General features: G+C 42.5%; 1 protein-coding gene across 1 annotated transcript in view; it reads left to right on the top strand.

Moving 5' to 3' along the window:
* The window catches only part of LOC124416130 (protein vestigial), a 51,043-nt gene extending 35,483 nt beyond the window's left edge, over positions 1-15,560 (top strand). Inside the window, exons 4-6 of the mRNA XM_046897022.1 lie at positions 4,301-4,424; positions 5,352-5,590; positions 14,858-15,560. Coding sequence (XP_046752978.1) covers positions 4,301-4,424; positions 5,352-5,590; positions 14,858-14,904 — 410 coding nt within the window. The 3' untranslated portion in view covers positions 14,905-15,560. The remainder of the gene's footprint in view (positions 1-4,300; positions 4,425-5,351; positions 5,591-14,857) is intronic.
* The last annotated feature ends 255 nt before the right edge of the window (positions 15,561-15,815 follow it).

Below are 15,815 nucleotides of genomic sequence, written 5' to 3' on the forward strand. Positions count from 1 at the left end.
GTGCCATTAGCTCGACATCGCTAACAAGCCCCTCTAACAATTGTTCTCTGGTCGGTCTCTCGCGGAGGAGTTAAAACTCGGCGGTAAGGATGTGGGGGGCAGAGAGAGGAACCGAGGAAGCCCTCTGCGAGTTGGGTAGGCGATGCTGTCTGCGCGTCTCTCCTCGTTGCCGAGGGACGGATCCGGGGTGCAGGGGGGCAAAGGGGCAGGGACCGCTTTGGCAAGCGATCCTCGTAGGCTATATCGGTGTCGTTTAAGGCCACATATATCCCCGGGTCCACGACGCGGTGCAGCTCGCGCAGCTTAGGAATTAGGATCAGTTCACTAGCCTGCTTAGAATTCAAGACACCACGACCTAATTGTCATGTGGCTGCTGCCTCCGCAGCCCTCCGTTCTCCTCCCTCTTTACCCCGCCGGATGCAGGAGAGGTAAATTAAGAGCTTCGGCTCGAGGAGGGCTGGGAGGGTCTTCCAGGGTAGGGAACTGCGCGGGGGCAAATAGGAGACGGTTTTAGCCCCGGAATGCTTCGCGTATCGCCCGGCTCTTTCGAGAGGAACGGACCGGACGGGGTGTCGACGAGGAAAGAGAAATCAACCTTGCATCCAGTGCCTTGTGTCTTATATACCCTGTCGCGTCTTCCTCGGTCAGTCAGCTTGTACGTACCGATCGGTTTCCACGAATAGGCACATCTCTATTTTATTACCACTCCCAATGGAGCCACGATAAACGTGCAGACCTATATAACCAGTGCTAATAGCAGCTGTCTTCCGAATGACTGGTTCATAATTGCGACTTTCAACGAATGCCAAATGAACGTTGATCGAGTTCTTGGACTCTAGTGTCGTATAATACTTTGCTGTTGGCACTAGAACTCGAGGTGCAATTTTAACCAGAAAGTACATCTCTTGCTGGTGAATTGATGGGAATATTTTACTCTACCGGTGATCATCCAGTGATGGATTCCGAATGATTCTGAACCGAGCGATTCGTTCAAACAGATTTCATTGAGTTGGGAATGGTCTGTATTTCGAACCTTGCGACACACAAACTAACCTCACGACTCGCCCCTGCAGCCCGATTTGGTGTCGTTCCTGGACCGGGCTTTACTGCCCCGGTGTACCGGCGTTTATCTGATCGATCGTCTGCGCGGAGAGATGATCTTCAAACGCGGTACGAATAGCTTGTGTCCGTCGCTCTGATGGCTACATGTAAAAAGGTTAGAGCCAGTGGAGTCCTCGTCTCTTTAAGACGAAGGTATTGAGAAGCGTAGGAAGAGACCGATGACAATCGACGACGATCGGCTCTGGTATTATAGATAATCGAAATGCGTGCGCTACGCGGGTTGGCGCAATCGTTAGAACATCACCGGATACAATCGATATATTCATCCTGATTTATTTACTCAACAGATCCTCGTAGCAGTTTCTAGCCGCAACGCGTTTCGCGTTCTGAGCTGCGGCTGGTAATCGAGATCGCTTAATCTTGAGAGCAAACGGTCGCGCTTCGTTTAAACAGAGAAACACAACGGCGACGAGTCGGGCGGTTCCCCTTGTCTGGACTCTTCATTTTTCGGGTAAAATCGCTGGCGCGCGATACCGACTACATCGAAATGGTAATGACGGTGAATACGTGCAATTGAGCGAGTCGCCCCGGTTCTCCGCGTTCAATTAACACTCGTCTAGTCGCCGGAGCGCGCAGCTCAACACCGTCGCAATTATTCTACGTCACGACGATCCTGCGACGACGCTTCGACACCGCGAGCTTTTCTTCCGTTATATGGCGTAGAACGGCTTATTTCCTTCGAAGAGTTAACTTTCAGGGAGAAAAAGTATTAATATTACACTTGTATAGAAAAGTACCTACCTCTACAGACATCTCTCGTTATAAGGCCGTTCGATATGTGCCCGCTACGGTGCGGCAGACTTAAAAGCTCAAATGATTTGGCTTCGTTTTGAAACTTTATAAAGATTGCAGGTTTATTGACAAGCGCGGTGAAGTATCAAGGCTTCCATTATATAGACAATTCCAACCGAAAACAACGAAGCTTGAGAGTCAACACGTTTTTCCTTAAGCATGCTTCTTCGCAGGCGAGTGTTGGTTCACGGCGAATAGATGTATATGTATGTATATGTATGTATAAACTCGAATAAAAAAATCTGGCCGCATTGTTTCCCACGAATGGAATGACGGGACGCATATGTATACATATACGAGCGAAGTGGATACCAGCTTCTATAATCTACATGTCTATTCGTTCAGCAGGTCGTGTGCGTATTTCGCGAGGCTCGCTAAAGTCGGCTGCGTAGCCACGATTGGTTCAGTCGCGGGATCTTTTCGCATAATGTTTCGTCCCCTCGGACTCCGAAACTTTCCCGTTAAATATTGCGATTTGCTTGCCCGTGCGGGAATCGAGATAGCGTCGCGGCCGATCGTCCCTTATTTATTAACGCAATTAAAGAAACTGAGTGTTGCTCTTCGCCGCGTTCTTTCTGCCGACGCCGACGACGCCGACGCTCTTTCAACGCAAAGAACCGCCAGCTCTTCCTCCATCGCATCGGTGCGAATATATGTTCCTATGCAAATATTCCGGTGCTAAGGCTGCTGTTTACATCGATCATATATATATATATATATATATTTGCAGGGCTGTTTATCAAATTGCGTCTGCCCAAATCTGTATAATTATAAATTGGCTTTTACCTTCATTTTACTTCAAGATCTCTACGGATTCGTTTTATTTTTTTCCAGCTATTCGGAGAGCAGTTGCGTTCGGTGTAATTGAGACAACAATTTCTTATACTTTTTACCGCGAAAATAGTCGCGTCGCACTTTTTCGTTTAGGTCACGGAAGATAATTGCGGATGTTACAGTTAGCTATAGATTTTCACTGATTTTGTAATATTGGTATGTAAACTAGACTGTATAAAAAAATCGACTATTTTTTTCAAAAATAGAAAATACTGATGAGGCACCCATAAATATCAATATGAAGAGCTGCAATTTGGACAGCGTATTTTTTTTTTTTCATTTCGAACAATATTTTCAATTTAAATTTTGAAAAACAAATTATGGATTTTTTTGATACAGTCTAACGTATACATATTCGATTGCATGCAGAGTGACGTTGTATTAGTTTTATCGAATTCTTACTTATTATTTTAGGCTTCTCTATTTATATACCTACGTGATTAAAAAATTTTCATGCAAAAAACAAAACTTGCAAATTCTCTTTAAGTCGAACGCTAATTTTTACAACTATAGAAATTATTAGCTTGTATACCATAAGTTGATTTTATTTATTTTCGCAAGTACAGGAATATGTTACAATGTAGAAATCACTATTTACAAGGTGAACTGAAAAATTCACTTCAAGGGATTTTTTAATTTTTGTTTCGGATAAAGAACAAGCATCTAGATCGAAACGATTAGCTATCTGTTCAATCGCATCGTATAAAATTATAATCCTGGGACTGGTAAATTAAAAATATCCAACTCGAAATAGCGTAGAAATCCTTTCTCAGCGCAGCATTGCTCCAAAGTCGCAGAAGTAGGTGTTCTAATAGGGCATTAGAATATTCAGAGCGCTGATCGTATAAGCTGTGAAGGAATATTTCACAAGCTGGTTGGTCGGCATCCTCCAGATACAAGCTTGGGGTAACCTGCAGGGATATAAAAATGGGTTAAAAGGAAGAGAGCGAGAAAAGAAAAAGTTGCTGGTATAAAAAGAGGTAAAACAATCGGTCAAGGACTCGTCGCCGGTAGGAGGGAGCCGATCTTCGTGTCCGTCGTGGGTGCATGTAAGACATCGGGGGCGGCCCTCTTCGGTCCTCTTCCTTTTCCCAACACCAAGAATTCCCGTGGGATCGGACCCTTGCAGCTTCGGACACGCAGGCCCATTCCTTCTCACCGACGCCTCTTCGAACGCGGACCCAAAATTATCGATCCGCATTTTTTATGCCCTCTTATATTGTTCGCTACCGTTCATCTAGATATACAGCCGCCTTGTGACTAATAAGAATCGATTTTTCGTGTTACGTTTTCTTTTTCGGTCCGGCCGTCGGCTGTGTCCCAATATTTTATAAAATCTGTACCCACTCATGTGTTCAGTTATATTGCAAAATTACATCCGATCTGAGTGTTCTTGAAAATATTTTTCACCGTACATCGTCTGCAACTGCAGGGAAAATTTTTTTCTCACGCAGGAAATTTCTTCCATAACTTATAATTTTATAGAATAGAACTTAGGTACATACTTTTATTTTCTGTTTATAATCTTATTATATTTTTCTATTCGTTTCAGAAAATACGTCTCCAATGTCAGCGAGAAATTTTCCACCATCGTTTTGGAACAGCCAACATCCCGGGGACGTTTACGACTACCCCGCGGATCCATGGCATCCTCATTATCCGCAATATCACCACAGGTAATCGCTGACGATCCATTCAAAGACCATTCAATTTTTGAACAAGTGTTTTTGTCTGAAAAGCTTTCTACATCAATTAAAGAGATGTTTTCTCGATAAGGTTGCTCATATTTCTATAAAACTATTACGGGTACTGATTACATTATCACAAAAAAAAAGAAGAAAAAAAGTTGTTAAATTTACAAAATATGACTATCAAGAGTAATAGCGAAAGAAATGTTTGGTTGATTCAACCAAATGTGGTTATACTGTATATCATCCAAATTATTGTTATTATATTATTTTTCTTGATTCATATAACATTTCTTCAGATCGTAAAAAAAAAATCTCCACCATAATCGCTGAATTTAAGTCATCATTTCACTTTGTCATGATATTATACCCACGTGACTATAGTGAGAAAAAAACAGCAACAACAATTCGAGTATATTCTAGTCGCACTGCGATAAATAAAGAAATTTAAATCATTATTCTTCGAACCCGAAATCAAACGTCCATAAAAGCATATGAACGAGGTTCCTTTTTGATTCGATATGGAAAGCTTCTATGCCCGCAAGTGCATTATCCCGTCTTAACCCTTTCAGTCACAGTGTTTGACAAAAAAATTTCCATGTCCTAGCCTTAATGTCACAGTTCATCTACAACTTGAAATGACTTTCGTTCCTCAATATAACCCCCGAGTAACAAGCTTCGTCCAAAATCATCGAATTACGATAGTTTATTAGATTTCATATCCACCATCTTGGATTTAGAAATCACAAAATTCTGACTTCAGATTCCTTATCAGCGACCAGAAAAATCCTCGAATCAGAAAATTCAGGCCAAAATATTGAAACACAAAAAATGTGTGATCCAAAGGATTAGAAAAAACATCAGAAATTGCCAGATTTTCCAATCGTCCTATATTCGTTTCTTCCGCCGTTACAGAGCCGTCCACGAGTACCATCACCACAATATGGCGGCGGCGGCGGGGTACGGCGGCCTCTTACTCGGCGGGGCCCGGGGGCTGGGGCACCACACGTCACACCACGCAGCAGCCGCCGCCGCTCACCACGCGCACGCCGCCGCCTCCTACAAAGACTGGACGTCCGCCACGCCGCCGCAGTCCCTGGTGGACCCGGCGGCTGCGCCACCCTATCCTCACGGCCCCTACGCACCCCTTCCTGGTGAGTAGCGCTTTTCTTTCGATGGCACGAGGAGATATCCTCAATCAAGTGTGATGGACAGAAATATCGGCTGGGGTGAAAACGTGGAGAGATTGGAAAACTTATGGGTATTCACGATATCAATTTTTCTTTTTTTTTTTTTCAAATTGCGCCAAACTTTTTACGCGTACAACTTTTTGATCATGGAAAGGTGATTGAATGTGTTATATAAAATAATAATGTGTTGTGGAACTCTGACGATTCTGTAATATTTCATGGGTTTCTGTTATAGTATAGTTGAACTTTTTACATTTTTCACTTTCCATACTTAGACTTACTACATTTTGGAAATTCCGTTAGAGATTTTCGTAACTTCGAAAACACGTGGTATTGTGAAACTTCTATTTTCACATTTTTGTCCCTATCTCAAAAAAATTCACCGTGTTCAATGTATCGTTTTACTTGTGTGGATGTGATTTTTAGTTGTCACTTTATACAGGATTATGGTGAAATATAGTTTTTTATACGAGGTGTTCTAAGTTAAATTCAGATCCGTTCGATTAAATTAGAGATAGAAGACTCGCATTCAACAAGTTTTCGGATTATTTACGAACGGGATTGTAATGAGAGAGCGGATTTTACTTTTGATATTTAATCTTTCATTACTAATCATTTGCCTCTTTCTGTAGAAACCGGTTCAGATTTTTTAAACGAAGCTGCTCTGTCGCTAATACAGGAAAAAAAACGCATTGTTTAAATTCTAATCAATACTGTATATCACACGCCATTCTATAACATCTAAATTGTTGAATGGTGAAAGAAAATTATATTTTATTAATCCGTTTAAAAGTACATAATCCACAAGTCTGCAATCACGTGGCGATTTACTCATGCATAATATTGATTCAATCTATTCCTCGAAAAAAAAAAGGTCCGTTTCAACAAATATGAAAATCGATTCTAGTTGCGAAAGAAAGTTTTTTTTTCAATTTCAATAAACCTGGTGCGATTTGATACAAATTATTAGTCTCATAGTTATTTTATTGAATCAAATGACATTTCTTTCGCCATAATTGACCGCCATATTTGGTAAATTCAGCTTGTCCTTTCCCATGGAACGATTATCGATAGAGTTGCTAACTTTCAATTATAGCACAATTCTTATATCACAGTACCTACATGCATGCGCGTTGAACTGAAGAATGGCGGTGCGGTAGAAAAGTTCAAATGGAATCTTAACGATTTTTTTCACGTCAGGCATCTCAAGAATTACAGAAAAATATTCATGGATTTTATAATTTCGAGCTGTGGCATAGCTAAATAATCGCTGCAGTAAGAGATGCTTGGATTTCATTGTTGGCAATACTCTATCGATTCTTATCTTGGAGACTGGATTCATGGGTGTAGAGTCAATATAGATATAAATGTTCGTTGAAACCGCGAGGCGCACGTGTGTCTTTTGAACAAGCTGCGTGCAGGGAGGATCCGATCGGTTCCCGGGGCCTTAAGAAGAAGAACACGAAGAAGAAGAAGGCCCCGGAGAGATCGGGGCGATGAGACGAGTGCTGAGTTTTTAGAGTTGCGAGATGGCGCGCAGGTGGCTGCAAGAAAGACCAGCGCGGCCCTTCTGATCTCCGCAATTAATAAGGGCTTAATGGGCCCGCTGACTACAGCTTCCCTTTCCTCGCTGCGACGTCCGTCGCGAACCTTCTCCCGAAATGATCCTCAACTGCGGGACAAAAAACCGAGGGGCAACTGTGAAACATAAAACAGAGCCGATCTCTCTCGTCTCGGAAACCGTGAGAGGTGAACCCTCTAATCACGCGTCGAAAAGCCATCGGAAATGCGTCATGAAGCTGCTGATATGAAAATTCAATTTTTATCTTGCTCAGTTGAACTGTTAAACAAATAAAAAATCCAATAAAGTAAATTAGTAAAAAATATTAGATATATAGGTATAGGACTGCGCAGTGTTTGCGCAATTTTTACTCGCGATTATACAACTTGTATATGCAAAAGTACGGATTTTATTTACACACCGTTAAGATTGAAAGTTCTGATAACTCGACTCAAAGTAGGTATATAATCTAAAGTTTAAATATGTCTCGCAGGTCGGAGAAGAGTGGAAAAAAACTTGTAAAAATTTGTCTCAAAATCTCGACGCCCATGATTAACGACCACGCGACAAAGCTACTGTGCGGCCTGCGGTATATTCTCGGTAAAATCGTGTCGAGGTACGGCGCTCGTACCTACACTCGTGGTATACCCCGTGGATGACCACGCCCATCGTTATTCGAAGCCATGCCCACTTGGCTGAATGCCTGCTGCCACGATACCGTCGCCGAACGTGAATTTCTCGTGCATGTTTCTCATCCTCGTAGAATGTACATCAAGGAGGGTCTTTGATTTGAACGTAATAATTCTTGTAGATGCTGTGAAATATTGCGATTGATGATGGAGAATATTGCATCGAAAAACGTGTAGGTATTACGTAATTTCAATTCATTTGATGTCGTATTACTATTCGAAGAACGGAGTTGGACAGTTTTGCGAAGAGTATAATGTAGGAATGAATCTATACTTGATTTGAAATTTCGCTGATATCTTACACGTAATTGAATTTGGTGCCGGTCAAAAAACGACAAGTTTCATCAATTTTATTACTACGTAGTCGTAAATTCAGTATCTGATAAATTATAATGTTTTTGAGCTACAAAGATCTCTTTAAAAAATACAGAAATACAAAAACTCAGACATCGATGTGTCATTTCAAATCATTTCAAGATGGTTAAAAATTTAGTAAATGTGTTCAATTTTACTCTACGATATAGGATGATTCTAGTCGGAAAACCCTTTATTCTCTGGAACACTTTTTTCTCTCGTATTGTCTTCGTAGCAAATATTTAATTTTATAAAGTTGGAATGGTATTGATTAATTATTATCGAAAAATAGAATTATCGGATGGTCGACTTAAAAGAAGCCTCGGAGATTAAAAAAGGGTTAATCTTCTCAATAAAATCAGCAATCAACACATTGAAGTCGAGCGGATCTACAAGATTTTGAACAACTTTGACGTGCAGCAGCTATTTCTTATTATAATTCTATAAGTAGACCGGGCCCTTTTCATAATATTTTTATTCTCAAAAAAGATGTTGTTGTCTTACGAACATAATAATTTGATGAGTACTCAACGTACTACTTCTATTACTTTCCGACACGAGAACTATTTCCCAAGTATACGAGATATTTGAGAACAATTGGCATACATGCCAATAATCGAGGGGGAGTGAATTGCATAAATTCAAGCTACGACGCCGCGACGGGATGCTTCGAAATCCGTATTTCAGTCTCTATAACAGAGATTAATTTTATTCAGAAGCCTGCAAACATTCAGTTGGTGTACCTTATACCTTATACCTTATACCTTATACCAACCATAGTTCGCAAAGCAGAGGCCCGAGACGGAGGTCGTCGCGGGTCGATACTTTGTCAGGAGGAGATTCCGCCTTGCCAGAAGCCGGGCTCTCCCTTTCAGCTCCTGTCTCTCGGGATGTCACTCATTCTACCCTCCGCAGTTCTCCGCCCTTCGTGAAGCTCTTTGCCCGTCTTTCATCCTCGAAGCTGCATGCAGCAGCGGTATAACGTCGCTTAATTCTCGTGGTTCCGCGGAGCTTTCATTCGATCGCGGGTTCCATTGCGTCGCCCATTGAACAGCTTTTCAGGCGAAATCATATCTCCGTATGCGGAAAATGCCCTTAATTGAATCAAAACCAAGAACGTTTGTGAAATGCGTCCAACGGTCGAATTGAACCAGTAATTTTGCCAAATCGTATAAGATTCGCGCGAAGCTTCGCAGAGCTCGAGGAGACTGCAGAATGTTGAGCAAACCCGATCGAACAGGTTCTAAAGAATTTTCTAGTCGGAATCCGGGCTCTGTTCAGTATGCCGATCGAGTGGCGTGAGCTATTTCCTGCGCAATTCATCGGGCCTTGCGCCACGATTCGTCTTGTAGCGCGAATTCGGAAATTCGAGCGATCAGCAGTTGCATGGCAGAAGTGAAATTTCGATATACTCATGCTTTTCCGTACGTCTAGGTGATCTGAACGTGCTTGCTGATTTCGCAGTTGCACGTCGTTGGTCGCGTGCGTGAGGATATATGCAATATACGTTGGGGAAAATCCGTTCCCGAGGCAGCGGGTAGTGCCTCCAGTTTTTAAACTCGTTACCTCACGTCCCCGAAGCTCTTCAAGCTCCTTAGGGAGAGCATCGAGTGTACAAAGTTCCCGTTTAGGAAGCGCGTAGACGGCTCAGCGGGTTGGCCGGTAATCATTTAATTGCGCAAATTAACTCGAGCGGCATAAATTGGCTGCCGTTTAAGCACGATTAAGAGAAATAAACAGCAATTACGAACCGACACACACGGACACTGAGACTCGTGAACGAGGCTCAAGATGGTTAATCTACTATCGTATTTTCTATTCGTTTCTTCAACTTACGGGAAACCATTAATTTTCCGCTAAACCCTCCGTGCGACAAATTTCATCCCATTCCCGTAGCTAATTCACTAATCGAAGACACATTTCCTTGCCTATGTTGCCCCTGTTCGAACGCCGATCCATGAAGGCAAGCATCGCGATATCCGCTCCTTTTTTGTTCCTCTCGCCGTGTTGACACCGTGTTGAAAATCGTCAATTATCGGCTACTGCGATTGAACTGTCCTTTCCTAATGTACATACATGTACTAAAACCAAATTAGTTTTTCCTCCAACTATACGCCAATTATTGTAGCCTGTAAAACTCACTTCGTTCACGCGTGTATAATAATCTTCTCCGCATCTCCACAATTCAACCCGTACACTCAACTACACCTACTCTGTAACACAGTCTAGTGCATGCGTCTCGAAAATCCCTGCATAAGTTCGCAGACGATTCAAGCGATACATTTTACTTGATTTATAGATCCACGCGTCGTTCACCACGGACCGTTTCGTGTTAGGAAGCAATAGATCCCGAGATATGAGCGATACCACTTCCGTTGTAGATGCTGTTTCGATGCTCTTGGTGCACGCGCGTAAATTCTGCAGTTTATCGTCTTCCAAACGATCCGATGAATGTAGGTCCTAGGTGCTTTCGCTGCGCTCGTGCAGCAGTGCGTGTCGTTCATGTCCGTTTCTAGATTTCTCGAGCTTTCCGCGGAAAACGAAGGGGTTTCGGTTTTGTCCACACTCGTGAATCCCAAAGCGAGCATAAGTTGTTAACAAAGTAAAGGTTTAGAAATATACTTATATTATTATCAAATCAAGTTGTGGAGCGATTTAAATTGGACAAGTTGATTGTGCACACGATGTGGTTTGATTGCTTCGAGTGTGAAGGCAACCCTTTAACTGACTTTGTCGGTTTGTTATTTCATTTTTATTCGATTATCGTACGTCTGCAGGTCGTAATCGTCAAATTAAATATTCTGGATTCCGAGGATCCAGAGAAGAGGCTTCCATTTCTGTAACGTGAACATTGAAAGAAGCTACTGTAGATATTTTCTTTTTTATTCTAAACTCCCGTTGATTCCGAATAGATGTAGGATCTCAATTTTCGAATATAGAGAAAGTAAAAAAGCATTTCAAATTTCCCAGGCTTCTCGACTCCTCGTTTATCCTCCTCTTGCGCGAAATCACTTCTGATTTCAGTCTCCCCTCCTTCCAATTAGATCTCGCAGAGGACGAACAAAGCTCTGATGCAGCTCGGCGAGCAGCTTACGGTCGAGCTTCCCCTTCTGGTTGAGCAGATCGATGCAGCCGCTGACCACTCCCTCGTTCGGAGGGCTGACCAATCGAGGATCCCGGCAGCTCGGCTGACCGTCGCTCGGCCCGAGTTTACTCTCCTTGTCCCACGGCGTCGGAGGTGAAGAGTGAACACCGTGACGTCAGGCCGCCGCCATTTTACCGAGCAAGTCGCGATCAGCTCGGGATTCTCGACTTCCGCCGACTTGTCTTGTCAATTTCCGCCTCTAGTTCCAGATTCGCGGGGGCGGCTCGTCTCGCCGATTCGAAATCCAGAGCATCTCGAAGCTATTCGACAGATTATAATTGGCCTTCGCTCGTATCATAGCTAATTAGCGACGCGTAGACGCGTCATGCGCATATCGCGAGATGGAATTTTAACGAACGGTTCCCGCGAATCGACCCTGCAGGGTAAATATATGCATCAGCGGAACGAAACGCGTATCCGAATCGCGAAACCGGCGCGATTCCACCCCGCTAAGATCCAGCATCTCACGACGATCGCTGCTCGATCGACGCTCGGTAATGCATCTTCATCTTGTCACTGACCGGATCGCGATCAGCCTTTGAACGGAGTGAAAAACTTCCCTCTACTTCGCTACGCGGCACGCCTAATTAGGACAAGGTATTCCGATGCAAATCTACGGGGGCCCTGCTCACTCATCCGTCATATCATACCATACCCGCTTTATAGTCTTTCTTCCTCTTCATATCGAACTCTGAACGTCACACGAGCTCCGTAAATTTATCTGCTGATTGCAAACTTGTTTAGTTATTACAGACACGGCAACGTTATACTTATATCCTATGGGAAAGTGTATGGTGGGGATCTATCTCAGAAGCACGCTTCTCTTTATCCCAAAGAAAATCAGAAGATGTCTTTACCATATACTGCAGACAATTTGTATCCCCGTCGTTGTGTGAATCGATTTCACACGCAGTATTTTACTATACTGAGAATGATACGTTACTCCGGAAAAAATCGCAAACCAAAATTTCAGGCTGTTCGACTTATAGGTATGCAGTAGCTCCAAATGACGTTGTATGATTCTTCGTGATTCGAAATGAATTAATATCACTACTTGCACGCCATATTTCCAATGAAATTGAACGAATTTGGACCAATGCTGTAACTCAACAGCCACTTGATTTTCTATAATAATTCATTAGTCCCTGACTGCAATGAGATTTAACAGTGATCCGTTCGTGCAGCCCCCGCAGATGCATCGAGTCGCACCAAAGTAGGCTGTAAGGCGGGAGAGATTTACCGGTTTAATTTCACGTTAATTGTAGCTTATCGATGCATGCAGGCTCCACTGAAGGGAGAATTATGCCTCGGCGATTCGCCCAGAATACACGGATAGAAGAGCTTCCCCTTTATCGCGGGCGAGTATATTGGATTCCAGGGTTAGAGGGTCTGACCCCACCGTCGAGGGTCATCGCTATACCTTTTGCATGCATCCCTTGTCCAAGGGTTCAAGGGCTGAGTAGATATCGGGGACGCCGAGCGCCATGCCACTTGCAGACCGACTCGTCCGCGAGGGTATCGCTTTAATTTAATTTCAATATTTGCTAGTGCTGCCTGTGTAAGGGTCGCTTTTATACGCGTTGTACAGGTGCAGTGTAATACTTATGTATATATATATATAATACTGGTGTCTTGGCCGGATAAACTGCGGGGCGAACGTTTTTTAAAGCTCGCTTGTCAAAGAAAACCGGAGAGTTATTAAGAAGAAATGAGAAAAATATACGAAAAAAGGAAACTCTGCTTCGAGTTCGACTCTCGAGGGGTGATTCTTCGTTTTAAATTGAGAAACCTCCCCAGAGCTGCTCGAGTCTTTGTAAACATCAACGTGCGGCTCCACTTCTCTCTTTTCAGACGAATTATAATACAGCATCGTTTTCCTCTGTTTTTTTCAATATCCCGCGGTACTTATAATACCATATTGTTTCGGTGAAAAGCTGTTTCCAAATTAAATAGTTTCTCGTTATTCGAATATGCCGCACCGCGTGTATAAAGTCGTTAATTTATCATCTGCGAAATCTCCGTGGGATCAAATATACGGTAGCTTCTTCACCCCTCAGTGAATTTCCACAGAGCCACTGATCTCTATCACTGAACGACCGATATAACACAGCAATATTTGCCGAGCAATTATTATCGGCGTAATGATCGCTGCACGGACCTATCCACCGGACCATTGTGTGGCCAGTCAACCCCTGCGGGGTGTCGAGCATCGACCAAACAATATCGCCACTATTTGCCAGGTCATAAAGTCACCCCTCAGTTGGCAAAGGGTGCTCAGCGTGTAATGGTGTGAGACCGGATTTCTAAGGGTGGACAATCCGTCCTCGCGTGCCTTGTTTTTATGAAATCTTCTGCGCAAACGGATTTTCGAGTGCATCGTCTGATGATTCTTTCGATACAAGTATAATTCTGTCGAAACTGGCATTCCTGAAAAGTGAAGGGCACTTGCTATTGAAGAGAGGATAATTTTCCGACTCGCTGAATTCTTTCATCAAATATCACTCAATCGCATGGGCTGCGTCACCTGTGATAAAAATCAGCGGCACGTGCGGTACAATCGCACGTGTATCAAACTCCCAGAAGCTACTGTAGCATTCGGCTTTGAAGCTGCAGGTAAGGGATCGGCCGTGCATAGTCACGTGCATGGGAGATATGAATTTAATAAGTAATATGACGTTGTACGTTGATCGTTTTTGTTCTTCTGCAACGCAATGATTTTCCCTAAATCTCGTAGCTTTCGTGTCCGAAACTAGACATTCGAGAGCAATCATCGTATGATCATGGGATCTTCACGCGGGGGAAAATCTGAGACATTACAAGGATATAATAGATAAGTGCGGCGCCTGTACATGAATACATCAATACGATCTGCGCGAGGAGTTGGGCGACAGATTTGATCCTGTGAAATGAGAACGGCTCTTTGTCTGCGACGAGTTTCAACCCCTTAAGTATGGTCTATCGGTAAAGATGATCAGTGCAGCTTGCAGCGTCCTGGGTATGGGTATAACCTGCACGAAGTTAGATCGCAGATAAAATGCAGATGTATAGCGTCCCGTCATGAGAAAAGTTGAGATCTTAACTGGCTCATTCCGTGACATCTTTCGAAGACTGTTCATCCGTCCGTCCGTTCGTTCGTTCGTTCGTTCGTTCCTTCGTCGACCGAGCGTGTCGCCCAGCGGGTGCCGTCACCAGGTCCGCACCCTCGCATCCGTCAAAAATTTTCCTTTTCTCTTTTTCAGCCTGTAGTGTGTATTGGTATTGCAGGTTCTCGAATACCTAATTTGAATTGTTTGAGTTATTCGAACGCGTCAGATCCATGAATTACTGCAATCGCACTGCGCCGCGTTTTCGGCAGCAGCGCTCAAAAGTACTTTCTGTAGTTATTATACTTGCAGCAGAGATTTATGGTGCATATATGATTTCTAGCGAACGTTGTGCCAAATAACGATGACTAATCGTTCCGTTTCGTTTCTCTGTTACAGGTCTGGAGTCGCAGGTGCAGGACTCGAAGGATCTCTACTGGTTTTAAGATACCGTGTGAAAAACGGCTGAGTTTACTTGCCCGAATGAAATTCGTGTGTTATGTATATACATCGTGTCACATATATAAGTGAAGAATTTCTTTTGGGGCATGATCGTGAAGAAGTCGCAACCGGAGGACGGAAGACGTGATAGACAATTTGTAGAAAGAAATTTACTGAATTTCCGATTGAAGAACAGAAAAAATACAAAATATACCGAAACTATAAAGAGAGAAAAAGAACGGATAGAAAATAAAATAACTAGTGAAGTATAAATGACGCTGTTCCTGAGTGTGCGTTTAATATTAAGGGCCTTGGTGCAACATTACCTATTGAAAGGACTCTGTTATTATACTGTTGAATAATAAGTAATAATCATAATGATAATAACAACAATATTAATTCTTAATATAGCGTTGAAGTGTATATAGTGTTACCTAAATCTTGTAAGGATCTACTATCAATTATATATATATACATATATATATAACTATACATATATGTATAAATTATAGTCTCTGCGCGCACTATTTACCTTATAGTGACGACATGGCTGACGCTGAAAGGAAACTCTAGTTCATATAGCAAGTAGGATATAGATTTAAAAAATGTCCAAATTTACCAACTAATTACATCGTTATTGAAATACAAATAACTTCTATATATATATATATATATATATATATATATATATATATGTAAATATATATATATATATATATTACGTTTACAAAGAAAAAGAGTAAAAAATCTACCTTGTTTCAAAATAAAAATCACTTTTTGTCTAAGTTCACACTTTCCGTACTGTGTGCAACTGTTCGCCTCGTCATCAGGGAACCTGACACCGAAAGTTCAAATTTAAAGATACGATGAATGCGGAACAGTTGTTGAAAAGAGTTACGTCATTACAATCGACTAC

The sequence above is a fragment of the Diprion similis genome, chromosome 2, assembly GCF_021155765.1.
Source record: "Diprion similis isolate iyDipSimi1 chromosome 2, iyDipSimi1.1, whole genome shotgun sequence".
Classification (NCBI taxonomy): Eukaryota; Metazoa; Arthropoda; class Insecta; order Hymenoptera; family Diprionidae; genus Diprion; species Diprion similis.